Source organism: Eptatretus burgeri, chromosome 11 (assembly GCF_056783735.1).
Source record: "Eptatretus burgeri isolate ZD-2024b chromosome 11, Ebu_testis_v1, whole genome shotgun sequence".
Taxonomy (NCBI): Eukaryota; Metazoa; Chordata; class Myxini; order Myxiniformes; family Myxinidae; genus Eptatretus; species Eptatretus burgeri.
Window position 1 is genome coordinate 34,846,391 of NC_140971.1, and position 16,179 is coordinate 34,862,569.

Here is a 16,179-nt window from a genome sequence, read left to right on the forward strand (position 1 = left end):
AAATCTCAAACACACAAAATAACCGGTTTATCGATGACAAGGGTCAAAATGCAAGAGATGATTTTCATGCGCATTTTCATAGGACACTGCAGAAGTGCAAATATGGTATCAGAGCTGAGGGTGGTGGATTCTGGATAAACAACTGTTGCTGCAACTTCTGCTTGGACAATGAACAAACAGTTCCAGAAATGATTGTTGATGATGCTTACATACAGATGTTGTATAACTGGGGGTTAAAATGATGAAAGCACTGTTGTTGCTCCAGTATAAATGATTGTGGTCAATGTTTCCACACCTGTGAAGGTCTGTATCAAAGTAATAGGTGTGGTGGTGGTGGAGGCTGTTGAGGATGATGCCTCAGAACTTTTTACTGTTGTTGCTGATGTTCCTGCAGTAGAAGTAATGACTGCAGAGGTGGGAAGTGCTGTTGAGGTTCCTGCTGGCATGCTTGCTCCTTAAAATGGACAACAAAGTGAATATATTCCAAAAACAAAGGTATCTGAAAAATTATATATTTCAGAAGAACAGATTTAAAATGTCGAAAACCTCTGCTTTAATATGATTGAAATAAATATTTCAAATGAGGACTTTTGTTCATTTCCACCATAACATTTGTTTTTTCACCACTGGTTGTCTGGCTCTCTCTGTGAGCAAGATATCTCAGAAAGTTTCAGACACATTTGGACAAAGTTTGTTGGACAGGTTGGGGTGTGAGAAGAACAAATTGTTTCGATTTTGGAGAAGATCCAAATCCCGATCTGGATACGATATTTTTTTTTTTTTCTCAACGATTTTTCACAATTCAGAGAACTGGGCCAAAATGATATATCGCACAATATCTCAAAACATGAGGACAAATTCGGACAAAACCTGATGGACAGGACAGATGTGTGCCAAGGACAGATTAAAAGAGAAAATTTGGGGGGGGGGGAGCTGGGGAGGAGGTGAGGATCCGGATGCCAAATTTTTTTAATTGATTCTGCGCCTTTGAGAGATCGGGACAAGATGATTTATAGTATGATATCTCAAAAGGATGTGCAGGGATTCGGATGAAACTTCATGGATGGGTTGGATAGGTATGAAGAACAAGCCAATTTGATTTTGGTTATCGTCACGATGCATATCTTGCCGATTATTGGAATAGAAAACATAAAATGTTCTGGCTGGCTTAAACGTTTCTCCAGGTTGAATAAGTGCATCAAGAAATCTTGTGGCCATTGTCATGTTATACCTGTTGAAGCTCCAGTGGTCGATGTCTCATCACTTCCTGTAGTGCTCACGATTGGTGCTGGTGTGGTTTGAGCTGATGACAACACTGTGGTTGCTGCATTTGTGGGAGTGCTTGTGCTCGTTGTTTCTGCACCTGTCGAAGTTCTTGTGAGTGAAGTCGTTGGAGCAGTACCAGTGACTGTTGGGGACGATGCCTCAGAGCTTTGTGCTGTTGTTGGTGCTGCAATTCCTGGTGATGCAGTTGCTCCTGAAAATGGACAACTCAGTGAATATATTCCAAGAAGGAAGCACGTCTGAAACTTAATTATTTTCAGAAGACCTTTTCCACAAATAATCTCCCCTTTACCACAACATGCTTGAAATAAATGAGATAGAGCAAGTTAGTAGAACTTAAACAAAATACACAATTGTCTTTTTGAACATGACATCAGTCACACTTGGTGCAGTCAAAAACATTCTTCGAATGAGATTCTCATGATTGTGCAAGAAACTCCATTTTATATGATTCCACATTGAGGTGTAAGTTGTTATTGTAGCAAATAAAAACATTTCTTCGGACCAATGTACATTCGGCCTTGTGTTGGCTTAATGGGAATGGTGGTGGGCTTGGGATCTGAGGATCCTGAGTTCTCCTGAGTTCAAATCTCACTCAGCTGTTGAATTAATACCAGGTGGGGTTGACTTTGCCTGTCATCCTTCTGAGGTTGGCAAAATTCATTCCAACTTGCTGGTATACTGTGTTGGAGTGACGACCTGTCGAGGATTGTGCCCACAAGCCAAGGAGACTGCTGAGGCAGCACCAATGCTCTGCATTCAGAATGGTTTCCAATGGATGGATGTACATTCAAAATATGTACAACTTCTCAGAGGTGAGTTTGTTTTTAATATCCACTTTTAAACAATATCCACTTTTAAATAATATCCACTTTTAATATCCACTTCAACAATAATATCCACTTTTCAACATGTTCTGTCCAGCATTGCAGGACTGCATTAGCATGTATGATAATTCCCTCATTTAACATAAAAAACAGTGAGAGGTGGCGATCCCAACTTAGTTTCACGTTTCCAACCACACCCAGAACACAACCACCACTTTTCAACTGACTTTGTGGAGTTGTTTAGGGGTCCATACTTTTGAAGAACACATATAAATTTGCTAACTGGTTTTTCTTTTCAAAAACGTTTTCATACAAATATGCCATTGTAATACTGCAAACTTCTGGGACTTGTAATGCACTCTTCCACTGGTAAAGACACTGCATGATTCTCATTTACATGGAGATCTTTTGTTCTCCTCTTTCCCCATCCCCCACCTCACAAAACCCCGTGACTATTTATTTTTAATACTGCATAAAACCTTCCCAAGTGGACACCAAGTACAAGCACCAAGCTTCAACTTAATCTATCCACTAGTTTAGGAGTGTATACGAGTCAAACACACACACACACACACACACACACACACACACACACACACACACACACACACACACACACACACACACACACACACACACACACACACACACACACACACACACACACACACACACTATGTATCCAGTGGTCTGATTATCTGAGCTTCAAAATATGATGATGAATAATTACCTGCTACTTGCAAGGTATTCTCATCGAGTTGAATAGTGGTATTGGGAATGGTTGTGTTTTCTCCGACCTTGTGGAGTTCACCACTTAAAGCTGTCACGACCTCGTCAGCAGATGGTGTGTTGTTTTTTTCAAAGGTCAAGTCACTCTCAACAACAATAGAGCCGCTCCTGCAAACAATTAAAAAGGAGGAGAAATGTTGATTAATAAAAAGCACTTTCCCAAAAATTTTATTAAAATTAAACTTTCCGAATGTTTTTATTCCAAATATAAACACATGTCGATGTGACAGTTTGATGCAGTTTCATCTTCACGATACTCCCCCTCCCCCCATGGAAATTTACATTATTTTATTGCAAGGTAGTTTGTAAAAGATTCCATGATATTTCCCGACCCAAGCAAATTCCTTCAACACACTTTAGAACTAATCCATCACTGTATGTTTTTCCCTTGAATTTTGTGTTTTTTTTACTTTTACACAAGTTTGATTGTCCTCCATGAAGGACACAAAATCAATTATTTATTTAAAGTTCAATCGCAACACAGGCTCTTCAAAATGTTCAAGGAATGAGATAATGACATGCGTGAAATTATCACACAAAGGCTTTCATCTTATTTCTAAACATAGTACACGTTTGTATAGCTTGTTCAGACATCATTTTTTGTTTAGAAATTATATTTAGTTTGGACTGAAAAATAACATTATAAGTTGTAAATTTTGGATGACCGAGTATTGTATCTTGCTCCAATAATATTTTTGTAAAACTAAACTCAAACAGGTAAAATTTGATGTGAATATCACATCTGTTTCAGACACAGATGTTTAACAAAATACAGGAAGCAAAGGTAAACTCGAGGGGGAGCACTCGGGAGAGTGCAAAACCTCCACCACCAATACTGCTGGGTCACTCAAGTGAACCTTATATCTTATTCATTAAATATGTCAACAGTGCTGACAGAGTTATAGTTCTTTTCTCCAACATTTTTTAAGGGGGGGGGTCGTTGGAAATCACTTAAAACATGCAGAAATGCAAAAAAAAAAAATTTTCTCTAACAATTTTTTTGGGGGGGTTTGAAAATCAACCAAAACATGTAGAAATGCAAAAATATATATTTTTTCTCAAACAATTTTTTTTTGGGGGGGGGGGGAGGACCAAGTCCAAAATTTAATGGCATGATCCTTGGACCATACCTAACCCCCAGCAAGTTTCGTCGAAATCCGTCGAGGAGTTTTTCCCTAATACTGTGCACAAACAAACAAACAAACAAACAGAAAGGAGTGAAAACTGTAACCTCCATCCATCTTCGAAGATGGCGGAGGTTAAAAATGGAACGTTTCAAAAGATGATTATATTCTCCTTACTTGAATGATTTAACTTTGCAGCTGATGAACGTTGACGGATATATCTTCTTGAACACCTTATTCAGCTGAAAAGGAAAGAGGACAAAAATTAAAATCATTTCTCTGTTTTAAAACAAGAAGTGTATTATTAGGAGTTTGATTTTGCATATTTGAATTATAAAACCCAAACGCACGAAAATGAGACGGACAGATGAAGACATCAGTCAAACAGACAGTCGTTCCCAATGATCGATGAAAGAGCAAGTATCCATCATTGATATCCAAACATGATAAATTACTGTGAGATTCCAGACCAATGCAGAGTGTGCTTCCACACCACAATAAAAACAAACAAAATGCAGAAACAACGACATCACAATTACAGCATCTTACCCCGGATTCAATTTCATTTGCCAGCTCTTTAAAGGCAGGTGATGAGTTGTTCTCCAAGTCTTTGTTGAATTTCTTATTCACGATCTTGAAACCTATGCCATAGTTGACATTTGATGCAGCTGAGAAAAACAAAAGTTCAATTTATAAATCTCAAACACACAAAATAACCGGTTTATCGATGACAAAGGTCAAAATGCAAGAGATGATTTTCATGCGCATTTTCATAGGACACTGCAGAAGTGCAAATATGGTATCAGAGCTGAGGGTGGTGGATTCTGGATAAACAACTGTTGCTGCAACTTCTGCTTGGACAACGAACAAACAGTTCCAGAAATGATTGTTGATGATGCTTACATACAGATGTTGTATAACTGGGGGTTAAAATGATGAAAGCACTGTTGTTGCTCCAGTATAAATGATTGTGGTCAATGTTTCCACACCTGTGAAGATCTGTATCAAAGTAATAGGTGTGGTGGTGGTGGAGGCTGTTGAGGATGATGCCTCAGAACTTTTTACTGTTGTTGCTGATGTTCCTGCAGTAGAAGTAATGACTGGAGAGGTCGGAAGTGCTGTTGAGGTTCCTGCTGGCGTGCTTGCTTCTTAGAATGGACAACAAAGTGAACATATTCCAAAAACAAAGGTATCTGAAAAATTATATATTTCAGAAGAACAGATTTAAAATGCCGAAAATCTCTGCTTTAATATGATTGAAATAAATATTTCAAATGAGGACTTTTGTTCATTTCCACCATAACATTTGTTTTTTCACCACTGGTTGTCTGGCTCTCTCTTTGTGAGCAAGATATCTCAGAAAGTTTCAGACACATTTGGACAAAGTTTGTTGGACAGGTTGGGGTGTGAGAAGAACAAATTGTTTCGATTTTGGAGAAGATCCAAATCCCGATCTGGATACGATATGTTTTTTTTTTTTTTCTCAGCGATTTTTCACAATTCAGAGAACTTGGCCAAAATGATATATCGCACAATATCTCAAAACATGAGGACAAATTCGGACAAAACCTGATGGACAGGATAGTTGTGTGTCAAGGACAGATTAAAAAAGAAAATTTGGGGGGGGGGGGGAGCTGGGGAGGAGGTGAGGATCCGGATGCCAAATATTTTTAATTGATTCTGCGCATTTGAGAGGTAGGGCCAAAAATGATTTATAGTATGATATCTCAAAAGGATGTACAGGGATTCGGATGAAACTTCGTGGATGGGTTGGATAGGTACGAAGAACAAGCCAATTTGATTTTGGTTATGGTCACGATGCATATCTTGCCGATCATTGGGAGACAAAACATAAAATGTTCTGGTTGGCTTAAACGTTTATCCAGGTTGAATAAATGCATCAAGAAATCTTGTGGCCATTGTTGTCATACCTGTTGAAGTTTCAGTTGTATCACTGGATGTATCACTACTTCCTGTTGCGCTCACTTCTGGTGCTGGTGTGGTTTGAGCTGATGACAACACTGTGGTTGCTGCACTCGTGGGAGTGCTTGTGCTCGTTGTATTCGCACCCGTGGAGGTTTCAATGAGGTATATAGTGCTGGCATTACTGTGGGCTCTTGACGATGCCTCAGAGCTCTGTGCTGCTGCTGTTGCTGTTGTTGTTGTTGTTGTTGTTGTTGTTGTTGTTGTTGTTGTTGTTGGTGGTGTTGTCGTTTCTGCTGAAAAATCGATAGCATCACGAATATATTGCAAAAACAAAGACATCCTGAAAATTAATTATTTTCTCAAGAACATGTTGAACACACGTTTAATTAAATCTTCAAATTAACAGAACATGCTGGAAATAAATGTTTCACAATAGACCGTGGGCCGAACAAGCAAAATGTGTATTTTTTTTAAACTTCTGTGACCCACCTCTGGTATGGAGCTCAAATTTTGCATACATTTAGTTTGAAAATTATTTATAAAGAATTCATTACTCGTCAATGCAAAAAGTTGCACATTAATTTGTTACGTTAATTAGCAAATGGGGAAACTGTCCAGTGGAGATGGAGAAACTGTCCAGTTGTGTGGGTGAGCAAGGTCCTACACACACACACACACACACACACACACACACACACACACACACACACACACACACACACACACACACACACACACACACACACACACACACACACACACACACACACACACACACACACACACACACACACACACACACACACACACACACCTTTGACCAATTACATTTTTTGCTGTGAGTTAATTTACACATACAATTCTTACAACTCAACAACAAAGCCTCAGCCTCCCCTCCCAACTCTCTCCCATCTTTGCTCCCCACCACCCCCATGTACTCACCCTTCCTCCGTCTCCTAATCCGAAGGCATCAATCCCCTCTCCATACTCTAGCCTTCAATCCCACCCCACCCCCGCCCCACCGAAAGTTGTCAACCTCTCCTCCCCCCCCTCCCCTCAAAAGCCTGAACCTCCCCTTCCAAAGCTGTTCCTTCATTACTCTCACCCTTCTCTCGCTTATAAAAGCAAATGGGCATTCCCACATCGAAACAGTGCAACACTTAACGCTTTCTGCTCCCATCTCAAGCTGTCATTGATTTCACGGAAACCTATCACGGTCAACTGTTTGTCAATTTTAAGAGAAAATAGTCAGAAATGATATCAAGGACCCGCGTTACCTCCACAGTGCTGCTTGAGAAAATGCCACATAATTATTTGAGTGGTGTATCAATAATAAATCAACCTTTGTTCTTTGCATGTCTGACATATTTTGTTTTGTAACCAAGTCTTTTGTTTGGACATACACATAGTAAGCCTGTTGTTGGGTTAACGGTTAAGGTTGCTGCCTAAAGATCTTATGGTCTTGAGTTTGAGCCCTTTCCCACCATTAAATAACACCAGGTGGGTTGACTTAGTCTGTCATCCTTCTGAGGTTGGCAAAATTAGTACAACCTTACTGAAAACAGGGGCACTGCATCAGCAGCACAGCTGTGCTCCCAGCAATGATGCAACCATCAGCCACAGGCTGCATATGAAGTAATAACACCACACACAGTTTGAAACATCGGATGCATGTGCTGCATGAACTCACCACTGAATGTGATCCAAAGGTAGGAAAACAAGAGGAATGTTGTCATAAACCTTCCCATGTCGTATCTGCTACAAAATGTAAAAATCGCTGAAATTGTATCTGATGATGGAAACTCTTCGAGTCTGGTGAAAGAACACAAGATTTTTCTTAATTTCTGTTTTATGCTTGAAATACGGTAAGTAATTGCTTACACTCTAACATCACTATAAATTGGGGCCTCCCTACAAATGGGGACCTTCCTACAAATGGGGACCTTCCTACAAATGGGGACCTTCCTACAAATGGGGCCCTCCCTACAAATGGGGACCTTCCTACAAATGGGGACCTTCCTACAAATGGGGACCTTCCTACAAATGGGGACCTTCCTACAAATGGGGACCTTCCTACAAATGGGGACCTTCCTACAAATGGGGGCCTCCCTACAAATGGGGGCCTCTTTACAAATTGGGGTCTCTTCACAAATGGGGGTCTCTTCACAAATGGGGGCCTCTTCACAAATGGGGGCCTCTTTACAAATGGGGGCCTCTTTACAAATGGGGGCCTCTTCACAAATGGGGGTCTCTTTACAAATAGGGGCCTCTTTACAAATGGGGGCCTCTTCACAAACGGGGGCCTCTTTACAAACAGGGGCGTCTTTACAAATGGGGGCCTCTTCACAAACGGGAGCTTCTTTACAAATAGGGACTTCTTTACAAATTGGGGGCTCTTCACAAATTGGGGCCTCTTCACAAACGGGGGCCTCTTTACAAATGGGGGCCTCTTCACAAATGGGGGCCTCTTCACAAATGGGAGCCTCTTCACAAATTGGGGCCTCTTTACAAATGGGGGCCTCTTCACAAATGGGGGCCTCTTTACAAATTGGGGTCTCTTCACAAATGGGGGTCTCTTCACAAATGGGGGCCTCTTCACAAATGGGGACTTCTTTACAAATTGGGGCCTCTTCACAAATGGGGGCCTCTTCACAAATGGGGGCCTCTTTACATATTGGGGGCTCTTCACAAATTGGGGCCTCTTCACAAATGGGGACTTCTTTACAAATTGGGGCCTCTTTACAAACAGGGGCGTCTTTACAAACGGGAGCCTCTTCACAAACGGGGGCCTCTTCACAAACGGGAGCCTCTTTACAAATAGGGATCTCTTTACAAATTGGCGGCTCTTCACAAATTGGGGCCTCTTCACGAATGGGGACTTCTTTACAAATTGGGGCCTCTATACAAATAGGGATCTCTTTACAAATTGGAGCCTCTTTACAAATGGGGGCTCTTTACAAATTGGGGTCTCTTTACAAATGTGGGTCTCTTTACAAATGTGGGTCTCTTTACAAATGGGGGTTTCTTTACCAATGGGGACCTCCACTTCACGTTTCGGGAAAAACAAACTTGTTTTATTTATTCATTTATGGCACTCTGATGTGCTTCTTTGGGTTAAGATTTGCTGCTTTAGATAACAAAACATTGTGACACGAGTGTGGTGTGACTCTTGCATGACAATTCCTCGTGAAATCACGGCACACACAGGTTCGAAAGTTTAAACAATCAATGAAATATCGAACCTTTATTACAATGGAACAAAAAATAAATTATTACCTCTGCCACCGAAGGTGGATGGAGGTTATGGTTTCATGATTTTCTGTCTGTCTGTTTGTTAACAAAATATCTCAAAAAGTTGTGGACAGATTCAGACGAAATTTGGTGGAGAGTTTGGGTATGTGACAAGGATGACCAGATTAATTAGATTTTCGTGAAGATCCGAATCCTGATGTGGATCTAAGACTGTTTCAGTGATTTTTCACCATTGAGTAAAAGGGCCAAAAACGACATATAGCAGGATATCTCAAAAATGTGTGGACGGATTCGGACGAGACTTGATGGCACGTTGGGTGTGCGTCCACCAGACGGCGGTCTCCTTGGGTTAACCTGAGGCGGTCCCTTCGGGTGGGTGCCTGGAATGTCCTATCCCTAAGAGAGGATGATCACCTGTCTCTGTTATCATCTGAGCTCAAGCGTTTGGACATCGGGATTGCAGCTCTCTCTGAGGTTCGGAGACCGGATTGCGGCGAGATAATGGTGGGTGGCTACACCTACTATTGGTCTGGTCGCTCTGATGGTTACCATACCCAAGGAGTTGCTGTAGCTGTGTCCAATAAGCTGAGCCCAATGATAATTGAGGTAACACCGGTCAACGAGCGTATTATGAGATTAAGGATTCGTCACTCCTTAGGTGTCATTTCCCTGGTCTCTGTTTATGCTCCGACTGAGGCGAGTGATCTCACCATGAAGGATGCATTCTACGCCCCACTCGAGTCTGTGGTTGAACAGTGCCCCAGACCAGATACACTTCTAGTCTGCGGGGATTTCAATGCATCGACTGGAACTGATAGGGATGGTTATGAGGTGTGTGTTGGTTCCCATGGGTCAGGAACTATGAACCAGAATGGCACTAAGTTCCTTGACTTTGCAAGAAGTCATGGACTTAGGGTGGCTGGTTCATGGTTTCAGCGCCCACAAGCTCATCGCTGGACTTGGTATTCCAACGCTGGCGGTGTGGCAAAGGAGATTGACCATGTCCTCATTGACGGTCGTTGGAGGATGATCCAGAACTGCAGGGTCTACCGGAGTGCTCAGTTCCTCAATACTGACCACAGGCTTGTTGTAGAAACTCTAAAGCTGCACCTTAAATCCTGGAGAATGGTACCATCCCAGCCGAGGCTGGATGTTGCCAAGCTCAGGGATGAGAGAGTAGCTGAGGAGTTGTGGAGCGCCTTCAAGACCACCGTCCTTGATATTGCCGGTGGATGCCTTGGAGCTCACCGCAGGGCAAAGAAGAATTTTGTCTCTCAAGGGACACTGGATACCATCGACCAGAGTCGCAGGGCCAGGCTGAATGGCAGAGCTGAGCGGTTCAGGGAGCTGAGGCGTAAAACTGTACGTGCACTGAGGGTGGACAAGGAGGCCTATGTGCAAGGAATCTGTGAGGGGGTAGAGCATCACCTGTGGACAGGTGATTCTCGTCCCACTTACAGGGGAATTCGCGCATTACGTTCATCCAAGCCCATCCCTCGGAGCACTGCAGTTCGAGCAGAGAGTGGTAGGCTCTTGACAGAGGAGTCTGAAGTGAAGGCCCGCTGGGCCGGTTACTTTGAGCGGTTGTACCAGGCTGATCCCCCAGCTGTCGAGTTGGACGTCAAGGGTGTTACAATCCCTATTGCTGACCATTGAATCAACTGTGGTCCACCTTCGCTTGTGGAAACACGGGCTGCGGTGAACCGGTTGAAACGGGGCAAAGCTCCAGGGATCTGTGGCATCCATGCCGAACTTCTCAAGGCTGGTGGAAACGCTGCACTCGTGTCGTTGCATGCAGTTTTGTGCTCTGCCTGGAACACAGGCATCATCCCAACTGACTGGAAGAGGGGCCTTGTTGTCCCTCTCTGGAAAGGGAAGGGTGATCGCCAAGACTGCAACAACTACCGAGGGGTGACGCTGCTCTCAGTGCCGGGCAAGATCTTTGCTCGGATAATTCTTGATAGGGTTCGCCACCATCTGCTTGAGCACCAGCGTCCAGAGCAGTCAGGCTTTACACCAAAGAGGTCAACGATTGACCGTATCCTTGCTCTTCGTGTCCTCACTGAACGCAGACGAGAGTTTCGGCAGGGGCTGCTTGCAGCCTATGTTGATCTCTGTAAAGCATTCGATTCAGTGAATCGGGATGTCCTCTGGAGGATTCTTGGTCTTCGTGGGGTGCCACCAAAACTGATCGATCTGATGTCTGAACTCGACTCTGGTACTGAGAGTGCTGTGAAGTGTGGTGGTACCATCTCTGACTTATTTCCAGTTGTTACTGGAGTTCGTCAGGGATATGTACTTGCCCCCACACTTTTCAGCACTTGTATGGACTGGATTTTAGGGAGGATGTCGGAGAGATCAAGTGCGGTGCATCGTTTGGGAATGTCAAGATCTCGGACCTTGATTTTGCAGATGATGCAGTCATCTTTACGGAGACTTTAGACATCCTCTTGGGGGCCCTCGAGGTGCTGAATGCGGAGTCGGAGCTGCTGGGATTACGGGTTTCTTGGGTCAAAACTAAGATCCAGGCTTTCGGTGACATCTTGGATGCTGCTGTCCTGTCTGTGTCTGTTTGTGGTGAGGATGTTGAGGTCGTGGAGAGATTCACTTACCTTGGCAGTGATATTCATGTCTCTGCTGGCTGCGATTCAGAGGTCAATAGACGTCTGGGTCGGGCTGGGGAGTCATGGATTCACTGGATCATGGGGTGTGGCACTGCCGGTACCTGTGCGGGAGGACGAAAGTCCGAGTCTTCAGGTCCTTGGTACTTCCAGTCTTGCTCTATGGGTGCGAGACTTGGACTCTGACCAAGGATCTGAGACGGAGACTTAATTCCTTTGGTACCAGGTCTCTTCGGAGAATCCTTGGCTATCGCTGGTCGGATTTTGTGTCCAACGAGCGGTTGCTGAGCGAGACTCGGATGAGATTTGTTACCTGCATAGTCCGTGAACGTCAGTTGCGGCTGTATGGACATGTGGCTCGTTTTCCTGACGCTGATCCTGCTCATCAGATTCTCTCAGCGAGGGAGTTTCATGAGTGGAGGAGGCCAGTGGGTCGACCACGTGCCTCATGGTTGCAACAGGTTGACCATCATCTCAAGGAGATGGGGATGGGCCTGGCATCTGCCTGGGGGATGGCCAGACGGAGGCCCCTGGAGTACCGGCGGAAAGTGGATGCAGCGACGCGCTGTTCTGGCACATGCTCCCATACCTGACCTGACCTGGGTGTGCAGCAAGGAAGAATTTATTCAATTTTGATGAAGATCCGAATTCAGATCCAGATCCGTGAATTTTTCTCGTGATTCTTCACCATTGAGTGATTGGGCTAAAATGATATATTGCATGGAATTTCAAAAATTTATGCACGGATTTGGACGGAACTCGGTGGATGAGTTGGTGCCAGAAAATTAAAAACATTAATTTATTTCTTTCCTTTTTCAGCATGGACCTTATAATGTTGTCTCCCTCCTCACACATTTACATTCTGATTATTAGGATATAAACACAACCTGTACAGATAAATAGAAATGGAACTTACCTTGAATCTTTAAAATAAATCTCTTCTGAACCAAATCACAAATCGATTATCTTCACCTGGAGATTCAATCAGAGACTGTAATCATTATCCCAGCTCGGAACCAACTGTGATCTGTCTGCAAATACGAGATGGAACTTGGAGGTGGTTTATATGTAGAAATCACCTTCAGAGCCCCACCCTCGACAGCACCTACCTTTTGGAATACCATACGTACCTTGGAGATTGAGAACCACCCATTTTCAGGGAAGATGATTTTAAAATCCTCCGACGTCATTAAAAGAATGTAGAGTTCACAGCTAATTAATTGTTCAAAACTTGTGCTGAAGGCCAAATGGTTTAAATTCCATGAGACTCAGTTGCGTTGACATTTAACGTGGACAACCAAAATGTCATTAGAACCCGAAATAGGACATATTTCTTCTTAATAATCACATCGTTTAATTTTCAACAATAAAATAGTCACAGGTTCGTTTGTTGCTAATTTTATCTTTTCCTTGAAAGGTATCAATTTTTTAACATTCGGACTTACTCTAGTTTCTAACATTTTTCTTTGTTTCTTCCATACATTTGAACTTATTTATAGGTATACTTGCTTTAGCCTTAATGTTTTTCGATGGAGAATAATAACAGAATATTTATTTTGTACAAAATCGAAGTTCATGGAGGAGCATTTATTCTTTACATCATTCAAAATCAAATTAAAATAGGAGCAAACATGATATTTGGAGTAAAAAAAGAAGAACAAGAAGAAGAAACAATGTGAAACGTGCGGTTTGAAAGTTGTGAATGAAATGTTAACAGGTACATTTGATGGGTTTTTTTTGAGTTTGTTAGAATTGATACTTGTGGGGGGGGGGGGGTATTCACTTCTCTTGTGGGGTTCTTTACTTGTGGGGTTGCTCACTCTCGAAGGTATTCACACTTCAGAGTGAATCATTTGCACAGTAACTACTTCAGTAATAGTCGTTTAATTGTACCTACTCCTGTATTTGACATCAAAATTCCAGGGAGTAGCTCGTGGCAATTCTTTCCTGAGGAATAGATAGAGGTGTTTAAATGTTGGAATCTGGAACTACACAAAGGTACATATCGGCCAGGTTATTGCTCCTCTTCCATGATTGCCAGCATATAGAGACGTTAACATACTGCTGCTATGTGCACCTGACATCCTGGTCAAGGTGGTAGGAGGTCAACCACTCCATGAGATCATTGATATCTTCAAAACATGAATGAATGACACATCAGTCCACTGATCATGGGCTAATCATGTGGATTCAAGATCACTTTCAAAGTCAGTCACTTGTCAGGTTCGCATCTATCATATATTGGTGGATGCAAAGACCTCGTGTGTTCACAATAAGTATATTTAGAGCAAGTCGATACATTGAATTAGTTCTGCATCGTGTGGTAAGCCCTTTTGCTAGTGCCATTGACCCAGACTTCATCACCATGCAAGATAATGCTCAGTTTCATCCTGCCAGTAATGTCACGGAGTACCTTGAACAGGAAACCATTGAAGGTTCTGCTCAAACCTCTAAGTTGTCTCACCTGGGTTTGAATCCCGACCCAGCTATAAACTGTGATCCCAGTGTTTCACAGATAGGATAATTCAACAATCTGTGTCATCCTTTGGATGGACATTAAGCTGGTTGTCCCATCTGCCAGCATTATTTGATAAACGTTAAATATTCTATGGTGACTTTGTCAGAGTAGGTGAGCTATCACTCATCACCCTGGACAAATTAAAAATCCCTGTCACACTCATTCGGGTATCCTGCATTGGAGTGGCGACCTATCCAGGATTGTAATCCTAGTTAAAGAAACTATTTCGGCAGAAACGACACTCTGTATAGAGCCTTGTGCTGAATGAGTGTTACCATCTATACCCCTCTATTTAAATTATATAAATTCGTTCTGAACTCGTAAAACACTTGTGATGAAGTGATATTTGCATATGCCATTGGCTCTATGTGTCTCGACTGGCCAACAGGATGGTTCATAGGTGGCACACTTAGCACTGATCTATCCATTCTGGGTTTGATTACCAACCCGACTGTAAACTGCCAGGTTGGTGTTTCACGGACAGGGTGTTGCAAGACAAAGTTCACCATCACTCAGTTGGATGCTAAGCCCCGTGTCCTATCTGCTGGCGTTAATTGGTGGAAAAACACCCCCAAACATCCAAGATGTCTTTTACAATGAGTGATTATCACCGGCACCCTGTAAAAATTCCAAATTTCTGTCACCTTATAGATCCATTTAAAGTAACTCTAATGTCTGGTGTTGGCTTAACTGTCAAGGTGGCTGGCTGAAGATCTTCAGGTCTTGCGTTTAAGCCCCTTTGCGTTCTTGCTGTGGAAATAATACCTGATGCGTTGACACAGCCTGTCATCCTTCCAAGGTTGGCAAAATGTGTACTTGCTTACCGGAAACAGGAGGCACTGCATCAGTGACACAGCTGTGATCCCAGCAATGATGCTACCAGCAGCCATTGGCTGAAAACGAAATCAAGACAATACACTTTATCTTATGTTCTTAATAACCCTTTTATTCATGAAAATGAAGAGCACAACAATAATGCACAATTAAGTGTACAGTTTGGACAAATTTTAAAGTTGAAGTTCCGAACAATATTTTCCCCATTATCCCCTAAAGTTTGCGGATTTGCAGTTCACGGGAATTTTCAAGAATGTAACCACACGAACAGCAAGGCCCTCCTGTATACTCCTGAACACTGCGCTGGGTATCATGTTCTATGAACTCTCTAGTTGGTAATGGAACACACCCCGGATGTTTTGGTAATTATTGGAAATGGAAGACACCCCTGAACAACGAATGGGGATCGGATGAAGACTTCGATGAAAAACAAGTCACTAAATGTGGTGAAGTTTTCTTTTGCAAATTCATGGTGGAACATAACTTGTCGACAACTGTTGGTGATTACTTCTCAGATCTCGTGAAAAACATGTTTCCCGATACAAAAGCTGCCGCAGAGTTTACTTGCAAAAGGAAAAAAAGGCGACTCAGATTGTGAAAATGGTCTCGCTGTTGAGCCAGTTGTTGAGAAATGCAAGTCAACCCCAGTTTATTTGATGATCGATGAGAGCAACAACAAGAACACCTCCAAAAGACTTGGGATTCTTTTGCGTATGTTTGATGATAAGATTGTGACCAAAACTAGAATCCTGGATCTGCCGGTTCTGGCTGGTGAAACAGTGTGAGAGGTCTTCACTACTGTTTAGTGTAGCCTACCATCGAATCAGCATTTTTTTTTCCAACGTTTCTTCTATTTTTTTTTTTTATTATTTAGTGGAAGGAGGTTTCGTTTTCACCCCTTTCTGTCTGTCTGTTTGTTTGTGTACAGGATATCTCAAAAAGTTGCAGACGGATTCAGATGAAACTTGGTGCACATGTTGTGTGTGTGACAAGGACGAACTGAT

At 42.6% G+C, this 16,179-nt stretch overlaps 1 protein-coding gene across 1 annotated transcript in view; it reads right to left on the reverse strand.

Moving 5' to 3' along the window:
* Positions 1 to 12,879, reverse strand: part of LOC147016840 (uncharacterized) — a 31,681-nt gene extending 18,802 nt beyond the window's left edge. Inside the window, exons 1-9 of the mRNA XM_085845950.1 lie at positions 12,740 to 12,879; positions 7,641 to 7,762; positions 5,956 to 6,243; positions 5,014 to 5,172; positions 4,574 to 4,692; positions 4,202 to 4,266; positions 2,842 to 3,008; positions 1,232 to 1,477; positions 296 to 454 (exon numbers count right to left, since the gene is read on the reverse strand). Coding sequence (XP_085702076.1) covers positions 296 to 454; positions 1,232 to 1,477; positions 2,842 to 3,008; positions 4,202 to 4,266; positions 4,574 to 4,692; positions 5,014 to 5,172; positions 5,956 to 6,243; positions 7,641 to 7,698 — 1,261 coding nt within the window. The 5' untranslated portion in view covers positions 7,699 to 7,762; positions 12,740 to 12,879. The remainder of the gene's footprint in view (positions 1 to 295; positions 455 to 1,231; positions 1,478 to 2,841; positions 3,009 to 4,201; positions 4,267 to 4,573; positions 4,693 to 5,013; positions 5,173 to 5,955; positions 6,244 to 7,640; positions 7,763 to 12,739) is intronic.
* Positions 12,880 to 16,179: the final 3,300 nt, after the last annotated feature.